The sequence below is a fragment of the Penicillium canescens genome (assembly GCF_028828765.1).
Source record: "Penicillium canescens strain IBT 15451 chromosome Unknown utg000005l_segment0_segment0, whole genome shotgun sequence".
NCBI classification, from domain to species: domain Eukaryota; kingdom Fungi; phylum Ascomycota; class Eurotiomycetes; order Eurotiales; family Aspergillaceae; genus Penicillium; species Penicillium canescens.
The window spans coordinates 1,939,991-1,955,006 of NW_026703967.1; the positions used below are offsets into that span (position 1 = coordinate 1,939,991).

The 15,016-nt window shown below is 49.7% G+C and overlaps 6 protein-coding genes across 6 annotated transcripts; 2 read left to right on the top strand and 4 right to left on the bottom strand.

Moving 5' to 3' along the window:
- Window positions 1-1,934: 1,934 nt before the first annotated feature.
- Window positions 1,935-2,498, top strand: N7446_008319 (uncharacterized protein; the record flags this gene model as incomplete). Its single annotated transcript, XM_058517064.1, has 1 exon — window positions 1,935-2,498. The coding sequence occupies one exon, from the start codon at window positions 1,935-1,937 to the stop codon at window positions 2,496-2,498; it is 564 nt and encodes a 187-aa protein (XP_058370710.1).
- On the bottom strand, window positions 2,491-3,402 carry N7446_008320 (camp independent regulatory protein; the record flags this gene model as incomplete). The annotated part of the gene is made up of 1 exon (XM_058517065.1): window positions 2,491-3,402. One exon carries the CDS (start codon window positions 3,400-3,402, stop codon window positions 2,491-2,493), a length of 912 nt encoding a protein of 303 aa, XP_058370711.1.
- Window positions 3,403-8,466: 5,064 nt separating this feature from the next.
- Window positions 8,467-10,207, bottom strand: N7446_008321 (asparagine--tRNA ligase SLM5; the record flags this gene model as incomplete). The annotated part of the gene is made up of 2 exons (XM_058517066.1): window positions 8,467-9,874; window positions 9,948-10,207. 2 exons carry the CDS (start codon window positions 10,205-10,207, stop codon window positions 8,467-8,469), a joined length of 1,668 nt encoding a protein of 555 aa, XP_058370712.1.
- Window positions 10,208-10,514: 307 nt separating this feature from the next.
- On the bottom strand, window positions 10,515-11,479 carry N7446_008322 (uncharacterized protein; the record flags this gene model as incomplete). The annotated part of the gene is made up of 2 exons (XM_058517067.1): window positions 10,515-11,380; window positions 11,407-11,479. The coding sequence occupies 2 exons, from the start codon at window positions 11,477-11,479 to the stop codon at window positions 10,515-10,517; spliced, it is 939 nt and encodes a 312-aa protein (XP_058370713.1).
- A 15-nt stretch (window positions 11,480-11,494) lies between these two features.
- On the bottom strand, window positions 11,495-13,368 carry N7446_008323 (RNA recognition motif domain-containing protein; the record flags this gene model as incomplete). Its single annotated transcript, XM_058517068.1, has 2 exons — window positions 13,147-13,368; window positions 11,495-13,087 (listed from the first exon to the last, which is right to left on the bottom strand). Exons 1-2 carry the CDS (start codon window positions 13,324-13,326, stop codon window positions 11,495-11,497), a joined length of 1,773 nt encoding a protein of 590 aa, XP_058370714.1. The 5' UTR covers window positions 13,327-13,368.
- Window positions 13,369-13,916: 548 nt separating this feature from the next.
- On the top strand, window positions 13,917-14,990 carry N7446_008324 (putative histone acetyltransferase (MysT1); the record flags this gene model as incomplete). The annotated part of the gene is made up of 1 exon (XM_058517069.1): window positions 13,917-14,990. The coding sequence occupies one exon, from the start codon at window positions 13,917-13,919 to the stop codon at window positions 14,988-14,990; it is 1,074 nt and encodes a 357-aa protein (XP_058370715.1).
- Window positions 14,991-15,016: the final 26 nt, after the last annotated feature.

Sequence of the window (15,016 nt, forward strand, 5' to 3'; positions counted from 1 at the left end):
TAATCTGAAGGTCAATCAGCGTCACTGCTTATAGGCTTACCGTCTCATACGGGGGCTGCACTCAGTGTCTCCATTTGGGTTGCTGACATGGCCGAGAATACTGAGAATAGCTCAGAATATCGCATTCTATCACCCCATATGGCCCTGGCCCGGCGTTGTCGGGAGTTGGGGTCTCATCATATGGTTGCAAGGTGCACTCGACCTGGATATAGGGATCGTCGTGACTCCTTCCGCACAAGATGTCATGAGGGACATGCTGCTCATATATAATCTCGATGACTCGGGCCTGAAAGGCATTGCTGGTATATCGGGGTTTATTGCAATCCTGAGGACGAGATGGCATAGAGATGATGGCAGTAAAACTGTTACCCGATTTCCTCGCAGATGAGACAGGACAAGATGTTCATTTGTTGCCACATGCACTCTTCAGGGGTAATTACGCCACCTGAATAACGGCCGATATAGCATGACTGATGTAGTCATGGTCCAGAGCTTCATGTCATGCAACCGCTACAGTCATCAAGTCAACCCGAACGGAGGGCACACGTATGGCGGGCTTATTCTGCATTGACCTAGGAGAGGCTGTGTGTTATAAATGATCTGCCACCAAGACTTCTTTGCTGCTGTAACTCCGAGTCCTTCATGTTTTGGGATAAAGACTGCGCCACACGAAATGCGCCAAAAAAAAGTGAGACTCTTTCGCAATCGCTGGACGCAGTGGCAATCTTCGACCGAAATCTGAGCGTCGAAGGGTAAAGGCGAAGAGTCACTGATTATTAATGAGGATGTGATGTGAGCGTAAGCCTGCCATTCTCAATAATGAGGAACAGGCGACAGCTGACCCTAACCGAAGGATTCGTGCTCCGCCTCATATTCACCAGCAATGTGTACCTCATTGATGCTCATCTTGATGAGCAAGGTGCTGCTTGATCCGTTCTGGTTATCTGGTCGACTCTCATTTCTCTGACGGTTCGAGGAGCAGCAAAAGATGAGCATAGTGCTGCTTGATCCGTTCTGGTTGTCTGGTCGACTCTCATTTCTCTGACGGTTCGAGGAGCAGCATGTACATCTCCCCCAAATCTAATCTCCGTGTAATATTGTTTCCGACGCATCGGTCCACAATACAGTTGGTTTTTTTTTTTTTTTTTTTTTTTTTTTTGCCAACGGCAAGCAGTTGAGAAAGTCCTAGCGGGAAAGTGTGAGTCGCGGAGAGGAGAAAATATAATGTGCCTCTAGATATACCGCGATGACTGTTCGATGATCATCAAGCCTGTAATTTCCCGGAGAAGACCCCAGTCCTGGCTTCTTGGGAAGAGGTAGGAAGAAGGCGGCAAAATGATGGAAGAGGAAGAGGAGGAAGGGGAGGAAGACATGAAGCGTGACTTCCATCTTCGCATTGAGGAACAAGCCTGTGCTTTCAGAAGCACGTTTTGTACAGCAACACAAGTCAAATTCAGATTATTCAAATTATTTAACCTTCCTGTATCTCTCTTCACGTCTTCGCATCTCGTACAGCGAGGATAGAAAACCCCGGGGCATGGCAATTGCAACAAACCAAGACTAATAACGAGGAACCCAGTCTACAGAACCTACAATCAAAAGAAGATTGAAGTATAAAAGCAAGTCAAATTGACTAAATACAAGTAACCCACAGCCCTGAACCCGAATATATAAAACCGATCCCAATGCATAATGTATGAAAGCAGGACGAATACCCATAAGCCATGACCATGACCCGATCATACAAGGAAAAAAGAAAAACATGCGAAGTGCCCCGGTCCATGCAAAATGCTAATATGACAAAGAAAGCAAATAGAATAGGAACAATAGACAGAAAGGATATCACTGAAAGCATCATTAGGGCTTGGCAAGGTATCCCCGAGAGAAAGAGAAAGTCATAGCAAGCAGAGCAACAGGCAGAAAGACAAGACTCGATGGTCGACTATATCAACCAGATAGACGAGTCGGAGATATTCCATTCTCTTGGTTTTGGTTTTGGTGTGATATCCAGAAACCGGAACAAGCGGTTCGCTCATGCGATAAAGGCCCGATCTAGCTGGCGCAGGGCTCTCATGTCCTCGCCTCCGAATCCGATTTTCTCGTTCGGGATGTCTCGCGGCCCCTCGCCGGATGAACCCTGGGAGGGTGCTCCGTTCGGGTTTGCTACGGCACTGGGAGGGGGCGGAGCAGTCGATGCGGAAAGAGGAGCCAGCGCAGCGCCGTTCACCAATGAGCTGATACCCGGGACTGCATTGCCGGCACTCGGGTCCAAGGGCTTTGGTGATGTGCCGATGGGGTTGAGAGGCTGCAACGCGGGGTGCTCCTGTTTCGGTAGGCGGGGACTGTGTGTGTGTCCGTTGGGCTGCACCAAGGGCTGCACTGGTACTCGCGGAGATGAAGCTACGCGCGGATCAACCATCGCATGCCCGTATACCGGGGGACTTCGTTGCTCGTGTGGGTGGTCGTGCATTGTTGATCTCGGCGACCGGGTTACGTAGGGCTGATGAGGGGGCCCACCTGGGGTAGCGCCGGCTCGACATGGGGTGGCCTTTCATATGGACCGGGTATCCCGTGTGGAGGTGGTGGAAGGTTAGAATGTTGATGTGGCGGCGGTTGATGGTGTGGTGGGCCATATGGAGGGGGTCCAGCGGCTGCCATCGGGGGAAGATACTGGGCGCCATATGGAACTGATATTGTAGGAGGTGTGGCCAGGGGAGTTGGGGGCCATGCATAGCCTTGCGGGAATGGTGGTGCATGGGTGGCGCGCTGGTAAGCGCCGATGGGATGAGGCGTAATCGGATAAGAAGCACCTTGCATGGGTCCGCGAGTCACGACCGGGAGGTTTTGTTGATCATTGACTGTCGACTCAGGGTAGAGACCCTTTTGGGGGCGGACATGGCGCAGCGCCGGGTCGGATGTTGGTTGTTGAAGGTTGGCGGCAGAGGGGTGAGAGCGCGAGTAGTAGCTGATCAAATGCAAATGCTGGCCGTTGGAAGTCGTGATACTGAAAGACTGCTTCATCAAGCCATCGGGCTTGTATCGGTACCCATCCGGTCCCTCATCCGTCCCATCGCCTCGATCTTCATCGCTGCCCCGACTCTCAGGTGTCTTGCCTCCTCGTTGTAAAGAGCTCTGGGCTACACCACCTCCACGCTTGCCTTCCATTTCCCGATAGGTCAAGAAACTCCCCGACACACGGCTTGCGCTCCATGACTTTCCATCGGTCCATCGGCGCATGCCCGCTTCGCGCTCATCCCATACAAAGACCGAGCCAGATCGGATCGACTGTCGCTCTTTTTCTGAGAGTCGTCTTTGTACTCGTGGTAAAAGGCCGATGCGACAAGCTTCAAATAGAATAATAGCGTCCGCAGGTGTGCGGACGTGCCCGTAATACGTCTCCATCCAACCTCTCGAGTCAACCGACCCTGTGTAGTTTGCTTTGATGGCCAGATTTGAAGAAAGAGGAGAGCTAGGGAAGTATGAGCGTTAGAAAGCGGAAGTGGAGAGAGAGAAAATAGGGTTCAGGCAGGTCCCCAAATATAAAAGAAAATCAAGTGTATGGGGTAGGCTGAGTTGACCGATAAATCCGAACCCAACCCGATTAGAAGTATTTTATTCTTTTTTTTTTATTTCTTTTTTTCTGGCCAAAAAGGGAAAGGGGAAGCCTGCAGAGATTGTGTAGTGGGGGGGGCCACAAGGGAGAGCCAAGACTGAGAGGATACAAAGAGAAGGGGGGCCTTACTGTGCTCCACGGAATGGCTTAAGCTAGAATTTTTCAAGGAGGGAAAAAGAAGAAGACAGGAAAGAAAGGAGGAGAAGCTCACTCTTTTATTCAGGGTGAACTTTATAAAAAGACAAAAAAGAAGGTTAAATAAGAGAGGCGGAGAGGCCAAGCAATCCAAGCGAAAGATCGGAACTTGCTAAACGCCGAGATTTAATTGTAATACAGTGGAGCTAAGGAAATTAACTTATGCATGGGAACCTTGGAATAATTCACTGGGGGTGGCGAGTGGCACAGTATTTTGGAGCCTATACAGAGTATAAGCCAAGGCATTCCATGAGACCTTGGAACCTAACCTTTGGCTATAGAGCCCCTTCTCCATTCCAAAAGGATCAGGTAATACAAATACAAATCCAAATACAAAGAAAAACAGAAAAAGAAAAGGAAAGAAAAGGAAAAATGTGAGCTGAATAATAAGGAAAATGCTCTGTGTCAGAAAAGTGGCGCTCTGATCGCAAAAAGAAGGTTAGTGCGTAACTCTTAAGCTTAATCCAACACGAGGAGGCCGGCGCTGAACTTTATGCTCGCTTACAGAGGCCTCCACGCTTGGCGTCTAGGCTTTCTTGGAAAGGCTATTTGTTAATAAAATAAAGTAATAAATACCATGAAATATTCCAAAACGGTGATTAACGGGAGAAATCCACTCGGATTAATAATGTGCGGTTCTGTCCGCCTTACACTTTATCCCTTGGATACACGTATATCCGTTGACCTTTGGCAGTGGTTCTAGACACCTGTAATAAGCCACAGTGGCCATTATATATCCCTCGTGACTCGCACTCGTATTTGATCCAGTGACGCCGTGTTTTAATTCTACCTGCGCTGACCACAAAACTTGACAACGGCGTGGTCCGAATCGGTGAAAAGGTAGTGTCCATGGTAGAGGTGTACGTATATAAATAATGCAAAGCAGAAGCCACGTAACAGGATCACCGAAAAGTGCCGGCTTTCACCACTGATTGGCTCACTCATATACCAATAAACAATGTTAGGCTTGTATGATATTTATCTTGTGCAGCTACGATCCGACCAAGATTTGACTGAGTCGTGGCTGACACCTTGACTCAGCGATAAGGTTAAGTGTTTCCCGAGCCTTGTGGACTCTGCATTCTTTTTTGGACACCATATCCTCTTTTCAGCGCACAGACGAAGCGTATCGCCAACAATCCCCCATTGCACAAGAGCCACTTTAATAGGGTTCGGGGGCTGGTTACCCTTGGCAGCTGATATTTCTCCTTGGCTTCAGACCGGGGGTCCATGTGTTTGACTCTGCAGTGTCTCACATGGCGCCTTCCAGTGTGACTTGACATTGCCGTGATCCGATCTTCCATCTACCAGGTCTGCGGAGTGTGTAAGGTGGTACCGTCGAAACAAGCTCGAGTATAGTTAATGCGAGTGTTCCAGGGTTACTTTAATATTAGACTCCAAGAGCCTTTCAATCCGAGCTGATCATTCCCAAGCTCGCCTATGCGACAATATTATTGGCTGCCCCAATCATAAATAAGCATAACAGTACCACGAATCACCACATGTCTCCCTTACACGAAGTTATGCATCCGATGCGAACTTCTTTTATGTCCGAAGCTCGGGCCTCCGTTGGTTATTTTATTTTTCTTTACACTGTATTCCTGAAGATCGCCTGAATCCGCCTAACAGCCGGATCCCGCAAGACTTACTATATTAGGATAGTGCGGTGTCTTTCATTTCCCCCAGCCGAAAATCATTAAACATGTCCATCTCGGTACGCTGTTCTTACCATCCCTACCCCTGACTTGCACTGTAGTAGACCTGTCAAGGGTCGTACCAGAAGCTCGGCTTATGGCCGGTGTTCCGATACTCTTACAGTAACCTCTATCCGATCATCCGAGCCCTCCTTTTTGGCTGGTGGATCTCGCTCCACAACTACTGCAACTATATCATCCGAGGCCCTTGCGGGCTAAGCCGACGGTTTTGCCGACCGGTTCGTGCTTCGCTTTCTTTATTATTCACCTCTACTACTCCACAGGGTTTCAATAATCTCCGATCCGTTTACAGTACTCATTGTCTGTTAATTTAAAATGAATTAAAGGTTGCCAAGAACTACTTTTGTGAAACGTCACACGAGCTTATCTCCACTAGCATAATTAAGGTGTCCGGAGAGGGAATGTGCTGTTTCATTGCATATTAACTTCCAGGGTCTCATTTTAGTCTGGTCTATCATTTCTACAACGCTGGTGCCTACAGAGTACAGATGACAACATTATCCCCTCAATTCTTGGCTCCAAGAGTTCTCCGACCGTGAATGGTGCCTGGGCATTGCCAAGCCTGATGGGGCCAATTTTAGGTGGCGCCCTAGACCCGGTTCTGGTTGTCATCGAAGCCTAAAATCCAGTTTTCCCCTTATGAACCATGGGAAGTGGCTTGACTTTCTTTAGCCGTTTACCTTTATTTCATTAGTCTCCCTCGTCTTACTCTCGGGGACTTTATCAAGCCGAATACGAGTCCTTTTTTATTTTTACTTTACTTTATTACTTTATTTCCGGTTAATCATTTTGGCATTCTGTCTACTGTACAGTGCACATCGCAATGTGATACGTCAGGCCAGGGATGTACTACATGACTCGTACAAGGCGGACAGAGCCCGAACTTCTTTTGCTTATGCTTAACCCTGGTAAGGTTGGGGCCCCTTGGCCTGCTGATCCTGGCCTCCTTATTGGTAAGGATTTAGTGCTCGTCTGGCAAGCCTAAAAGATTAAGGCTGTGCTTCCTTTACTACACCAAGGAATAGAATAGTTATGCTGCTATGGAGTACAGAGTACACCGTACTGTAGACTGCATATACTGCACTGTACAGAGTAGACCCTAATATTATAAGTGAAACAGTCGGCACAATAAGCGATATCCGAAAAAGCCAAAATCCAGTGCAAACCCACTCCGAACCCACGTTTTGTGACGGAGACGCCGAATATCCTTAAATCCGATCATTCCTCTCTATATTACAGTCGATATTACGATTATCTTCTTATCTGTTCTTTGGCCCCCGAGTTCCCACTATTTATAATCAATCTGCCCTAGTGGCCCCCTTCCCAGTTTTTTACATTCGCTCTATGGACGCCTCATTCCAGACTACAGTGCTTGGCCTTGCTTGGGGCCCGAGAGCTCCGGCGCATAATTCAGTATTCCATTCCTGAGATAGGATCTGCTTTCCGGTTTACTGTACGCGATGGAGTATCTAAGTTACATGCCGTACACGTATGTTGTGCGATAACCTACCTTGGCCATACACATTCTATATGCGTCTGGTTTACTTCAATCGTGAAACAGTCGTCCCTGTTACTCTACACTAATGTAGCAGAAAACAATCCTTCGACCTTTGCCAAGCCTATATCCACGATTTTTCGCCCCCCTCCATTTCTTTCGTCCGTGCTGTGCAGTTGTTTCGTATTAGGTTTGATCATCCTTGTACCGTACAGTACTCAGCCTTGCACGTAAATATCCATGCAATCATAGAAGATAAATACATGTATAAACATATCCGTCTTTGAGGATTAAAGATGCGGTACATGTACTGTCAGCAACCTCAACCCTGTCAGCCTTGACCCATGTTTATTTGCATCGATCGGAACTCTATCGCCGACTCTCCGTGTCTAGTAGTCTAGTACGTAAAAGTTAAAAGTTAGCTTAAACGAAAACGAGATCCTCGGACTCCTTTACAGTAACACCCCTGTCGATAATAATCCTTCATTTGCGTAGTATTGCGTAAGTGCAGTTAGTCTTAGTATAGTCACCCTTGGCCTTTGGGGGCCTAGGACGATCACTAGGCTGAGTCGTGGGGTGGGCAATGGGGCCGGGTAAACATGTCCTTGTCCATGTCCATGTATGTGCAAATCAAGGCCGGGGGACCGGGCGCTCCCGGTGAGCATATGCAAGCTCTGTTTTAGCGTTTGGTAGTTGTACACAATGTATGAGACTCGTATTTCTGGCTAGTCGTAATCTGGGTATATGGCGCGGCGGAGGCTCTGGTGGCTCTGGTGGCGGATTTGACTCCGTATATGTCGTTCTACTTTGGGTTTGGTCTATGCTTTGTTTCTAGATTGGCGTTTTGTGGGTTTTGTCTTGGTTTATTTATCTATTGCTTATTGCGTGACTTGGTTCATGATTTATGATTCGTGCTCGGGGGTTGTTTGTTAAATGGGTAAATGCAAGCTCTATCTGAGCCTCTTTGGAGGCGTCCGATGCAATACATATATTTGTCATCTCGTATCATATACGTCTATCTTTTTCGTATCGCGCTATTTGAGGAAATTTAGCTCTGAGAGCAATTTAAATGATTTATCTTATGGACGGGCCTGTGCCGGGCGTTCCGGTGCAAACTGGCCTCTTCTTTCATGCTTGGAGCTCGGCTCTACTGGTATTTCTGCGGGCCCCGTTGACCGTTCATAAACATATTCGAAACGACTGGTCATATTTAACTGGTGTTCAAATATTTTATCGACCACTGTAGACCCAGTCAGAATTTTAGGTTAAATTAGCTGTGGTTTCAGAAGCTATACAACTGACCTTACAATGCGAGAGTATCATGCTGCAATAAATCATAGAACCAACCAAAGTATCTCCTGTCGGGTTTAATTGCTCTCCTGCCAATCTATTCCCATTTTCAATGCATACTATATTACAGATCTATCATACAAGCTAATTTATACACATCAGCAATCAGCCCGACCATAGTATCTCGGGAAAGAAACAATATCCCGGACACTAGAAACGCCACTCAAGTATCCTAAGAACCGATCAAAGCCAAGCCCATACCCTCCGTGAGGAGCAGAGCCCCAGCGTCGGAGGTCAGCATACCATTGAAGGTGACTCAGATCCTCGGTGGGAGAAAGATGAGGGTACAGCGACTCAAGCGAGGCTGAATCCCCCGACCCTGAAAGCTCTCGAGCCTTGATCAACCCGTGCTCACGCATGTTCTGGATAAGTTCAGGCAGACGGTGTTCACGTAGGGAACCCCCGGCAACCTCACTGACTTCCGGGAGAAGGAGATCGAAGCACGCTACTGTCTCACCGGGTGTATTGGAATCTTCGACAACCTGGGAAGGTGCCATGTAGAATGGCTTAACGGATTTCGGGTAGTCCGTGACGAAGACTGGACGGCCCTGGTGGAGTTCCTCGACGATGTACTTTTCGTGCTCGAGCTGAAGGCCTCCGTCCCACGTCGGAGGATGTTCGAATGATGCCGCCTTCTCAGTAACAGCACGCTGCAACATCTCCACGGCTTGCGTATATGTTATGCGGTCCCATTTCGGACCATCCATCAAGTCAGTCCACCGCTGTCGCAAAGAGATCGTTGCCTCGGTGTTACTCTCCTGGCCCTGTTCGCCAGACCGCTTAGCCGACAAGATCTCCTGGCCCACTGTAGTATCATATAGGCGACGCGTCAGATCGCGTAGCATATGTTCCACCAGGCTGGTAAGCGACTCGAGATCGGACATGAAGTTGACTTCAGCCTCGAGCATGTAGAACTCGCTGAGGTGGCGTGGTGTATCACTCTTCTCGGCCCGAAATACTGGTGTTAATGTCCAGACATTGCCTAGCTCCGCCGCATAAGCTTCCAGATGCAATTGCGACGACACAGTGAGGTATTTAGGTGCTCGGAAGAAATGCTCGTTCTCGGCGCTGGGTGTAGCAGCGGCACCACGCGGTGCCAACGTGAACGTTTCGCCAGCCCCTTCACAGTCCGAGGATGTTATGATCGGAGGCTGGACTTGTGTAAAGGCGCCATTTGGGTGGGAGTGGAAGACATTGCCAAGCTGGAACATGCACTCGGAACGGAAGCGCGCGAGGAGGGAATTGAAGGGCGTTCGGATGCGAAGATGGGGGATTTGGCGCAGGAAATCGGGGCTGTGGTATTTTTTTGAATTGGAAATGTCTGTGACCAGAGATACCATGGTCAGCTGGTCTGTAGGTCTTTCAGTGATTGACGGTTGACTCACCTCCGGGTCCGATGCGCCGACGACCGTTACGTCGGTTGTTTGAAGCTCGTGAGTCTGCTCCTTACCCGGTGGACAAGCTTTCCACACCCCTGATATTTCGACCGCTGTTCCCGTTGATAGACTAGAAGAAAGGTGCTCCAGTTAGATTTGTTTGACGAAGGGAAATTGCAGCTCTCATGCAAGGTCAGACATACTCTGCTGCTTGCGCAGGTTTCAGGATTGCCTGCATTGGCTCCACGGTCGAGCCATCAGAAATCTCCGCAAAGGCAAAGCGCTTCTGTTTCCGCACAGAACGGATGAAGCCGTTCACTCTTACTTCCTGGTCTTCGAAGCTGCAGGTCCCACCCTTGCTAGCTTGAAGGATCTGGGCGCATCGTGAAATAGAAGGACGAGTCGCCGAGCTGTTGCTAAGTCTGGCAACAGACGTAGCGAAGGATCGCCGCCATATCTGCATTGCTGGGGAAGTTGAGGTTGGATGTTCGGAGATTGCGGGCAAGGGAAAACTTATCGTCCGATTAGCATTCCCGCCAGAGCTAAATTGTTACGAATCCCGATTAACGTTACTTATTTGTTCTATTACCTATATTTAAGCCATGGGAATACAATTAGAGAGCAAGCATTGAATTTCCCACGCTACAGTGGCCACAAACTGAGTGTTCATATTGAATGAAGGTCAAGGTTCCAACAACGCCAAGCACAAGATAAAAGAGTGTCTGGTACATCTACAATTCGAAACCATTAAGCAACCGGGGAGCAATAGATCACTGCGAAGCGCGTCGTTCATAAGCCCTCCTTTCCTCCTCAATCATATCAATCGCATCCAGGAGGCTACCGTTGGCGGCAGCCGCATACACGGTCATCCTGGATCGTCCACCCTCCTGTTCAGTTCCGTAGCCCATACCGACAAGAGCGGAGACGCACTGGTCAACTGCATCTGAAGACTGTTCGGCATTCGAGTCAGTTGTAGGCAGCGCCGTTTCCTCTACCGGGAATCCACCAGGGACCTGTTGGCGAGAGAATGATCTTGTTCGTTCTCTTCTAGAAAGCCGCGCCCATGTATCTCTCTCCACGGAACGAGCACTTGACCGGCGTTCTTGGCGTTCGGTTTCCCGGCGCTTCAGTGGGGAAATTGAGGGTTCATGTGAATCTGCTGCTGGGCGCATCGCCACCATAGTGTTGGAATTCACGTTTGGACTGTTGTGATCCAAGGGCCGTCCGGTACCAATCACCTGCAACATGTTGCCGGTTGCATCCCCGTTGGCGGCAGATTGAGTTTCTTGAGTAAGACCTTTTGGAGTAGATTGCGATGACAAACTACGTGTAGGGAGTCCCACGTGGAGGTCTTCTGATTCATTTGGCCGACCAGCGGTGGATGGTGCTTTTGGGGGCTCTTGCTGGCCCGTAAGAAGAAGAGCCTCCAATTGAGACACGGGTGGGAACCGAGTCATCTCTATCTCCTTCTCGGGGTTCACAGGCGGGTATGTTCCTTGGCCATTTGAGGGAGTGTTAGACTGTTCATTCTTCACCGGCTGGAGCGATGGAAATCGTGCGCTGAACCCAGGGTCATCGCTTGGAGAGTCAAGCAACGCGGGGGAGTCAGGCCGAGCAGAGCCAGTATCAACATGACCTGAATGTTCCACAAAGCTGACGGACTTTCTGCGACGGTTTGCCCTGTTCTCGTGCCTCGGCCGAGGAGTGCGTACGCTTGTTCTGCCGCATGATCCATTTTGGGCAGCACGCACTATTTCAGTATTTGGGTGGTGCATAGGCTCCAGGTTGATGGAGTGACCGTCGATGAGAGCACCTTGCAATACTTCCATTGCAGCGAATGCTGGATGAGACCCAGGAAATGGACATAGCCAAAGCCTGCATGTTTCCCCGATGCACTATCCATTGGGAGATCAACTTCGACAATAAAGCCCTTGGAAGCAAACACATCCTGGATCATCTTCTGAGTGACCTTGAATCCGACATTTCCGATGAACAACGATTTAGTTTCCGATCCATCAGAGTTTACAAGGTTGGCTGGTGCTTGTCTTGGATGAGAAGGCCCGTTGAATCTGGCCGGTGGGAATGCAGGCGGCCATTGCGGCCAGGAAGGGAAATTTGGGGGCTGTGCCAGTGGTGCCTGATAATAGGGACGGTGAGACACGTCGGGAGACGGTGGAAGATAATATGGAGGATGTTGATGGAGTGACTGATGATATGGACTATGTTGGATGGTGGCGTACGGGTTCTCCATAGGGTAAGGTGTAGGTTGCGGAATTTGTCCATATGAGCCTTGAGAAACCGCAGAATTTAATGCAGGAGCCTTATGACTCCCTTTGACATCCGAAGGGTTCCAATTACCCGGAGCCGGACCCGATGGTTTCTCGGTCATTGGTGAGGCCCGGGAATGCACTTCTGGGACCTGAGGATAGACAGGCCCCGATGAGACAGGCCCATTTTCTGCAGCACTGGCATTAACATCAGATGTCCCAGGAACACTAGTGTTTGGCGTGCCAGATGTGGAAGAGGGAGCGGGTCTAGCTCGCCCAAACTCGTTTTCGAACGCGGCAAATAATGTTCTTCCTGCCTCGTTCAGTTCCGAGGCCATCATGCGCAACCCGTCAGCGGCATTCTCCGCAACAGGTCTTCCCCTGTGGAATGCATCTTCTGCGAATTGTCTTCCACCATCAGGGATACTACTAAAAGCAGCTCTCACTTGAGCCTCGAGGGTATTCAGGAGTGTGCGTAATGATGCTTCGACATTAGCAGGAAGGGATCTCTGTGCAGTCTCAAATTGTCTTTGAGCATTATGTAGTTGACGCTGCACTTCTGGCAGTCTTGCTCTCCATTCAGACTGAACCATGGTCGCTCCACTGATCAACTGATCAAGCACCTGGGCCGCCAGAACCTCAACGGGATGAGTAGGCCGTTCCGAGGACGTGCTGGCTGACGGCTCAGCAGGTTGTGAGTCCGGTTGGGGTCCTCCTCTAGTACCCGAGGGCTCAGCAGCATTGAGAATGCCTGCTAGCTCAGCCTCGAAGGCTTCCATCAGAGACCGGGACTCCCCTTCGGGTGCCGGTGGCAACTTTGGACTGGTAGCAGCAGGGACTTCTTCTTGGACAACGGCCTGGGGCACAACCGGCGCATCGCTCTTTTCTTTCTTAGAAGACTCTTGTTCTCTTGTGTCGCACTCATATCGCTTCCAGAGCTCAGTTACAGAGTTCGAGCGACGGATGTCAAAAATGTGTATCGGAGTGGCGTTGTGGGATACTTGGATGGATTCGAGCCGCGTGTTGATCTCTGGAGGTTCTTCAAGGCGCTGAGAGAGCTCGAGAGCAGATCCAACCTGGAGCGAATGATTAGTTTTGATGTTTCCCGATAGCCTGCTTTGTGTCGTGGACTTACTGTAATTGTTTCATCATCATCTTCATCTTCATCGATGTAGGTCAACCTGGCGCGTGGATGAGTAGTCGCCAAATCATCATAATCGGTAGATGAAATCTGGACGACACCAGAAGGAGAACGAGAGTCTGCAAGCTCCTGCTCAGACACCCTAAGGTTTCTGATCTGGAAAGGCTTCAACATGGCGGGCGTGAGCCCTGTGTATCAGGGTCAGGTGGAGAGATGTTACAGATCAAGGGAATAAAAATTAGTGGAGTTGATAAAAGATGTGTAATTATGATGCCTCCTGGGCTATTTGGGAAACGAGGTTATAAGTTATCAAAGATCAGACTGGTATGTTGTTGCCTGTGGCAAAAGTGATCATTTTCCAAATATCCTGGAAGATCCCTATTGTAAAGGGGAGAAATAGAGACATCATATTAGATGGCGAGGTCTCAGGCAACAGGATAAGCGTCACATGGAAGCTCTCCCCGCTCGCGTCACATGACCCTCCTGGGTTTTCGCGTTCGCCTGGAATTTGAGGCCTCCATTCACGCGATTCAGTTGAGACAATGACAATTGATTAATGCCATTCATCTCGTATACATTGATCCAGATGTCTGCGCGACTGACTTTCCTTTCTCCTTCGAAGTCCCCGACCGGTTGACAACTCTCATTTCCGCGATAACACCAATGGCCGGACCATTGGAGACGGTACACTGCATAAGAGCTCTCGAAATATAGCTATTCCACAACTGTACCCCCGCTTCGTACTCAATACAGCAAGGATATCAATGGCGACAGCAAAGTCTGCGCGACTGCAGACCCCAGCGGATCGCAATCTCAGAAACGTCGTGCTAGGAGACCTCCTGTTCAAGCCCTGGAATCAATCAGTCTACCCCGAAGACCTCGTCACCAAAGATACCGATCGACTGTATGTCTGCCGCTGGTGCTTCCGATACTCATGTGAGGAGGATGTTTTCGCAGACCACAAACGCGCCTGTGAGCATCGCACAACGCCTCCGGGCACGAAAGTCTACGACCACGGCGGGTATGCAGTCTGGGAAGTCGATGGAGAAAAACATAAGCTTTTCGGACAAAACCTCTCCCTCTTCGCGAAACTGTTTCTCGATCACAAGACCGTCTTCTTCGATGTCGCAACCTTCCTTTACTACATCCTCACATATACCGACCCCGATGAGCCCGGCAGCTACTATGTGCTCGGCTTCTTCTCGAAGGAGAAACTGTCTTGGGATGCGAACAATCTTGCTTGTATCTTGATCTTCCCGCCATACCAACACAAGCAACTCGGAAAGCTGTTGATGGGGGTCAGCTACAAGCTCAGCGGTTGGGATTCGACCGGTGGATATATCGGTGGGCCGGAAAAGCCACTGAGCGAGCTGGGTCACAAGAGCTATTCCCGATTCTGGGCTGAACGGATTGCCCGATATTTGCTCCGCGGCAAGCCCGGCGAAAATCCCCGTGAATCCAATCAACAGAAACTCAATTCTACCCCAAAGGGATCCCGCAAGAGGCCCGTCCGCGAGACTATGACAGTCGAGGAGCTTGGCCTGGGCACCGGTATGCTCACTGAGGATGTGGTTACTGCTCTCAAATGCATGGGGCTGTTTGAGCCCCAGGCCACTCCGAAAAAGCGTAAGAGCAACCGTACAGCCACGGAAGCCACGGAAGTGAACTCCTCACCAGGTCAGATGGTGACCATATCCAAATCTGATGTGTGGGAGTGGGCTCAAACGCATCATCTCTCCTTGGACGACCCTGTGAGCGAAGAGGGCTTCGAGGGGCTATGGCCTCCCATGGTCGTTTCTGCGGAGAGTGACGACAGCATCCTCTCGGAGGAAGATTGATCAACTGAAACAATTCGGGAGCGCAA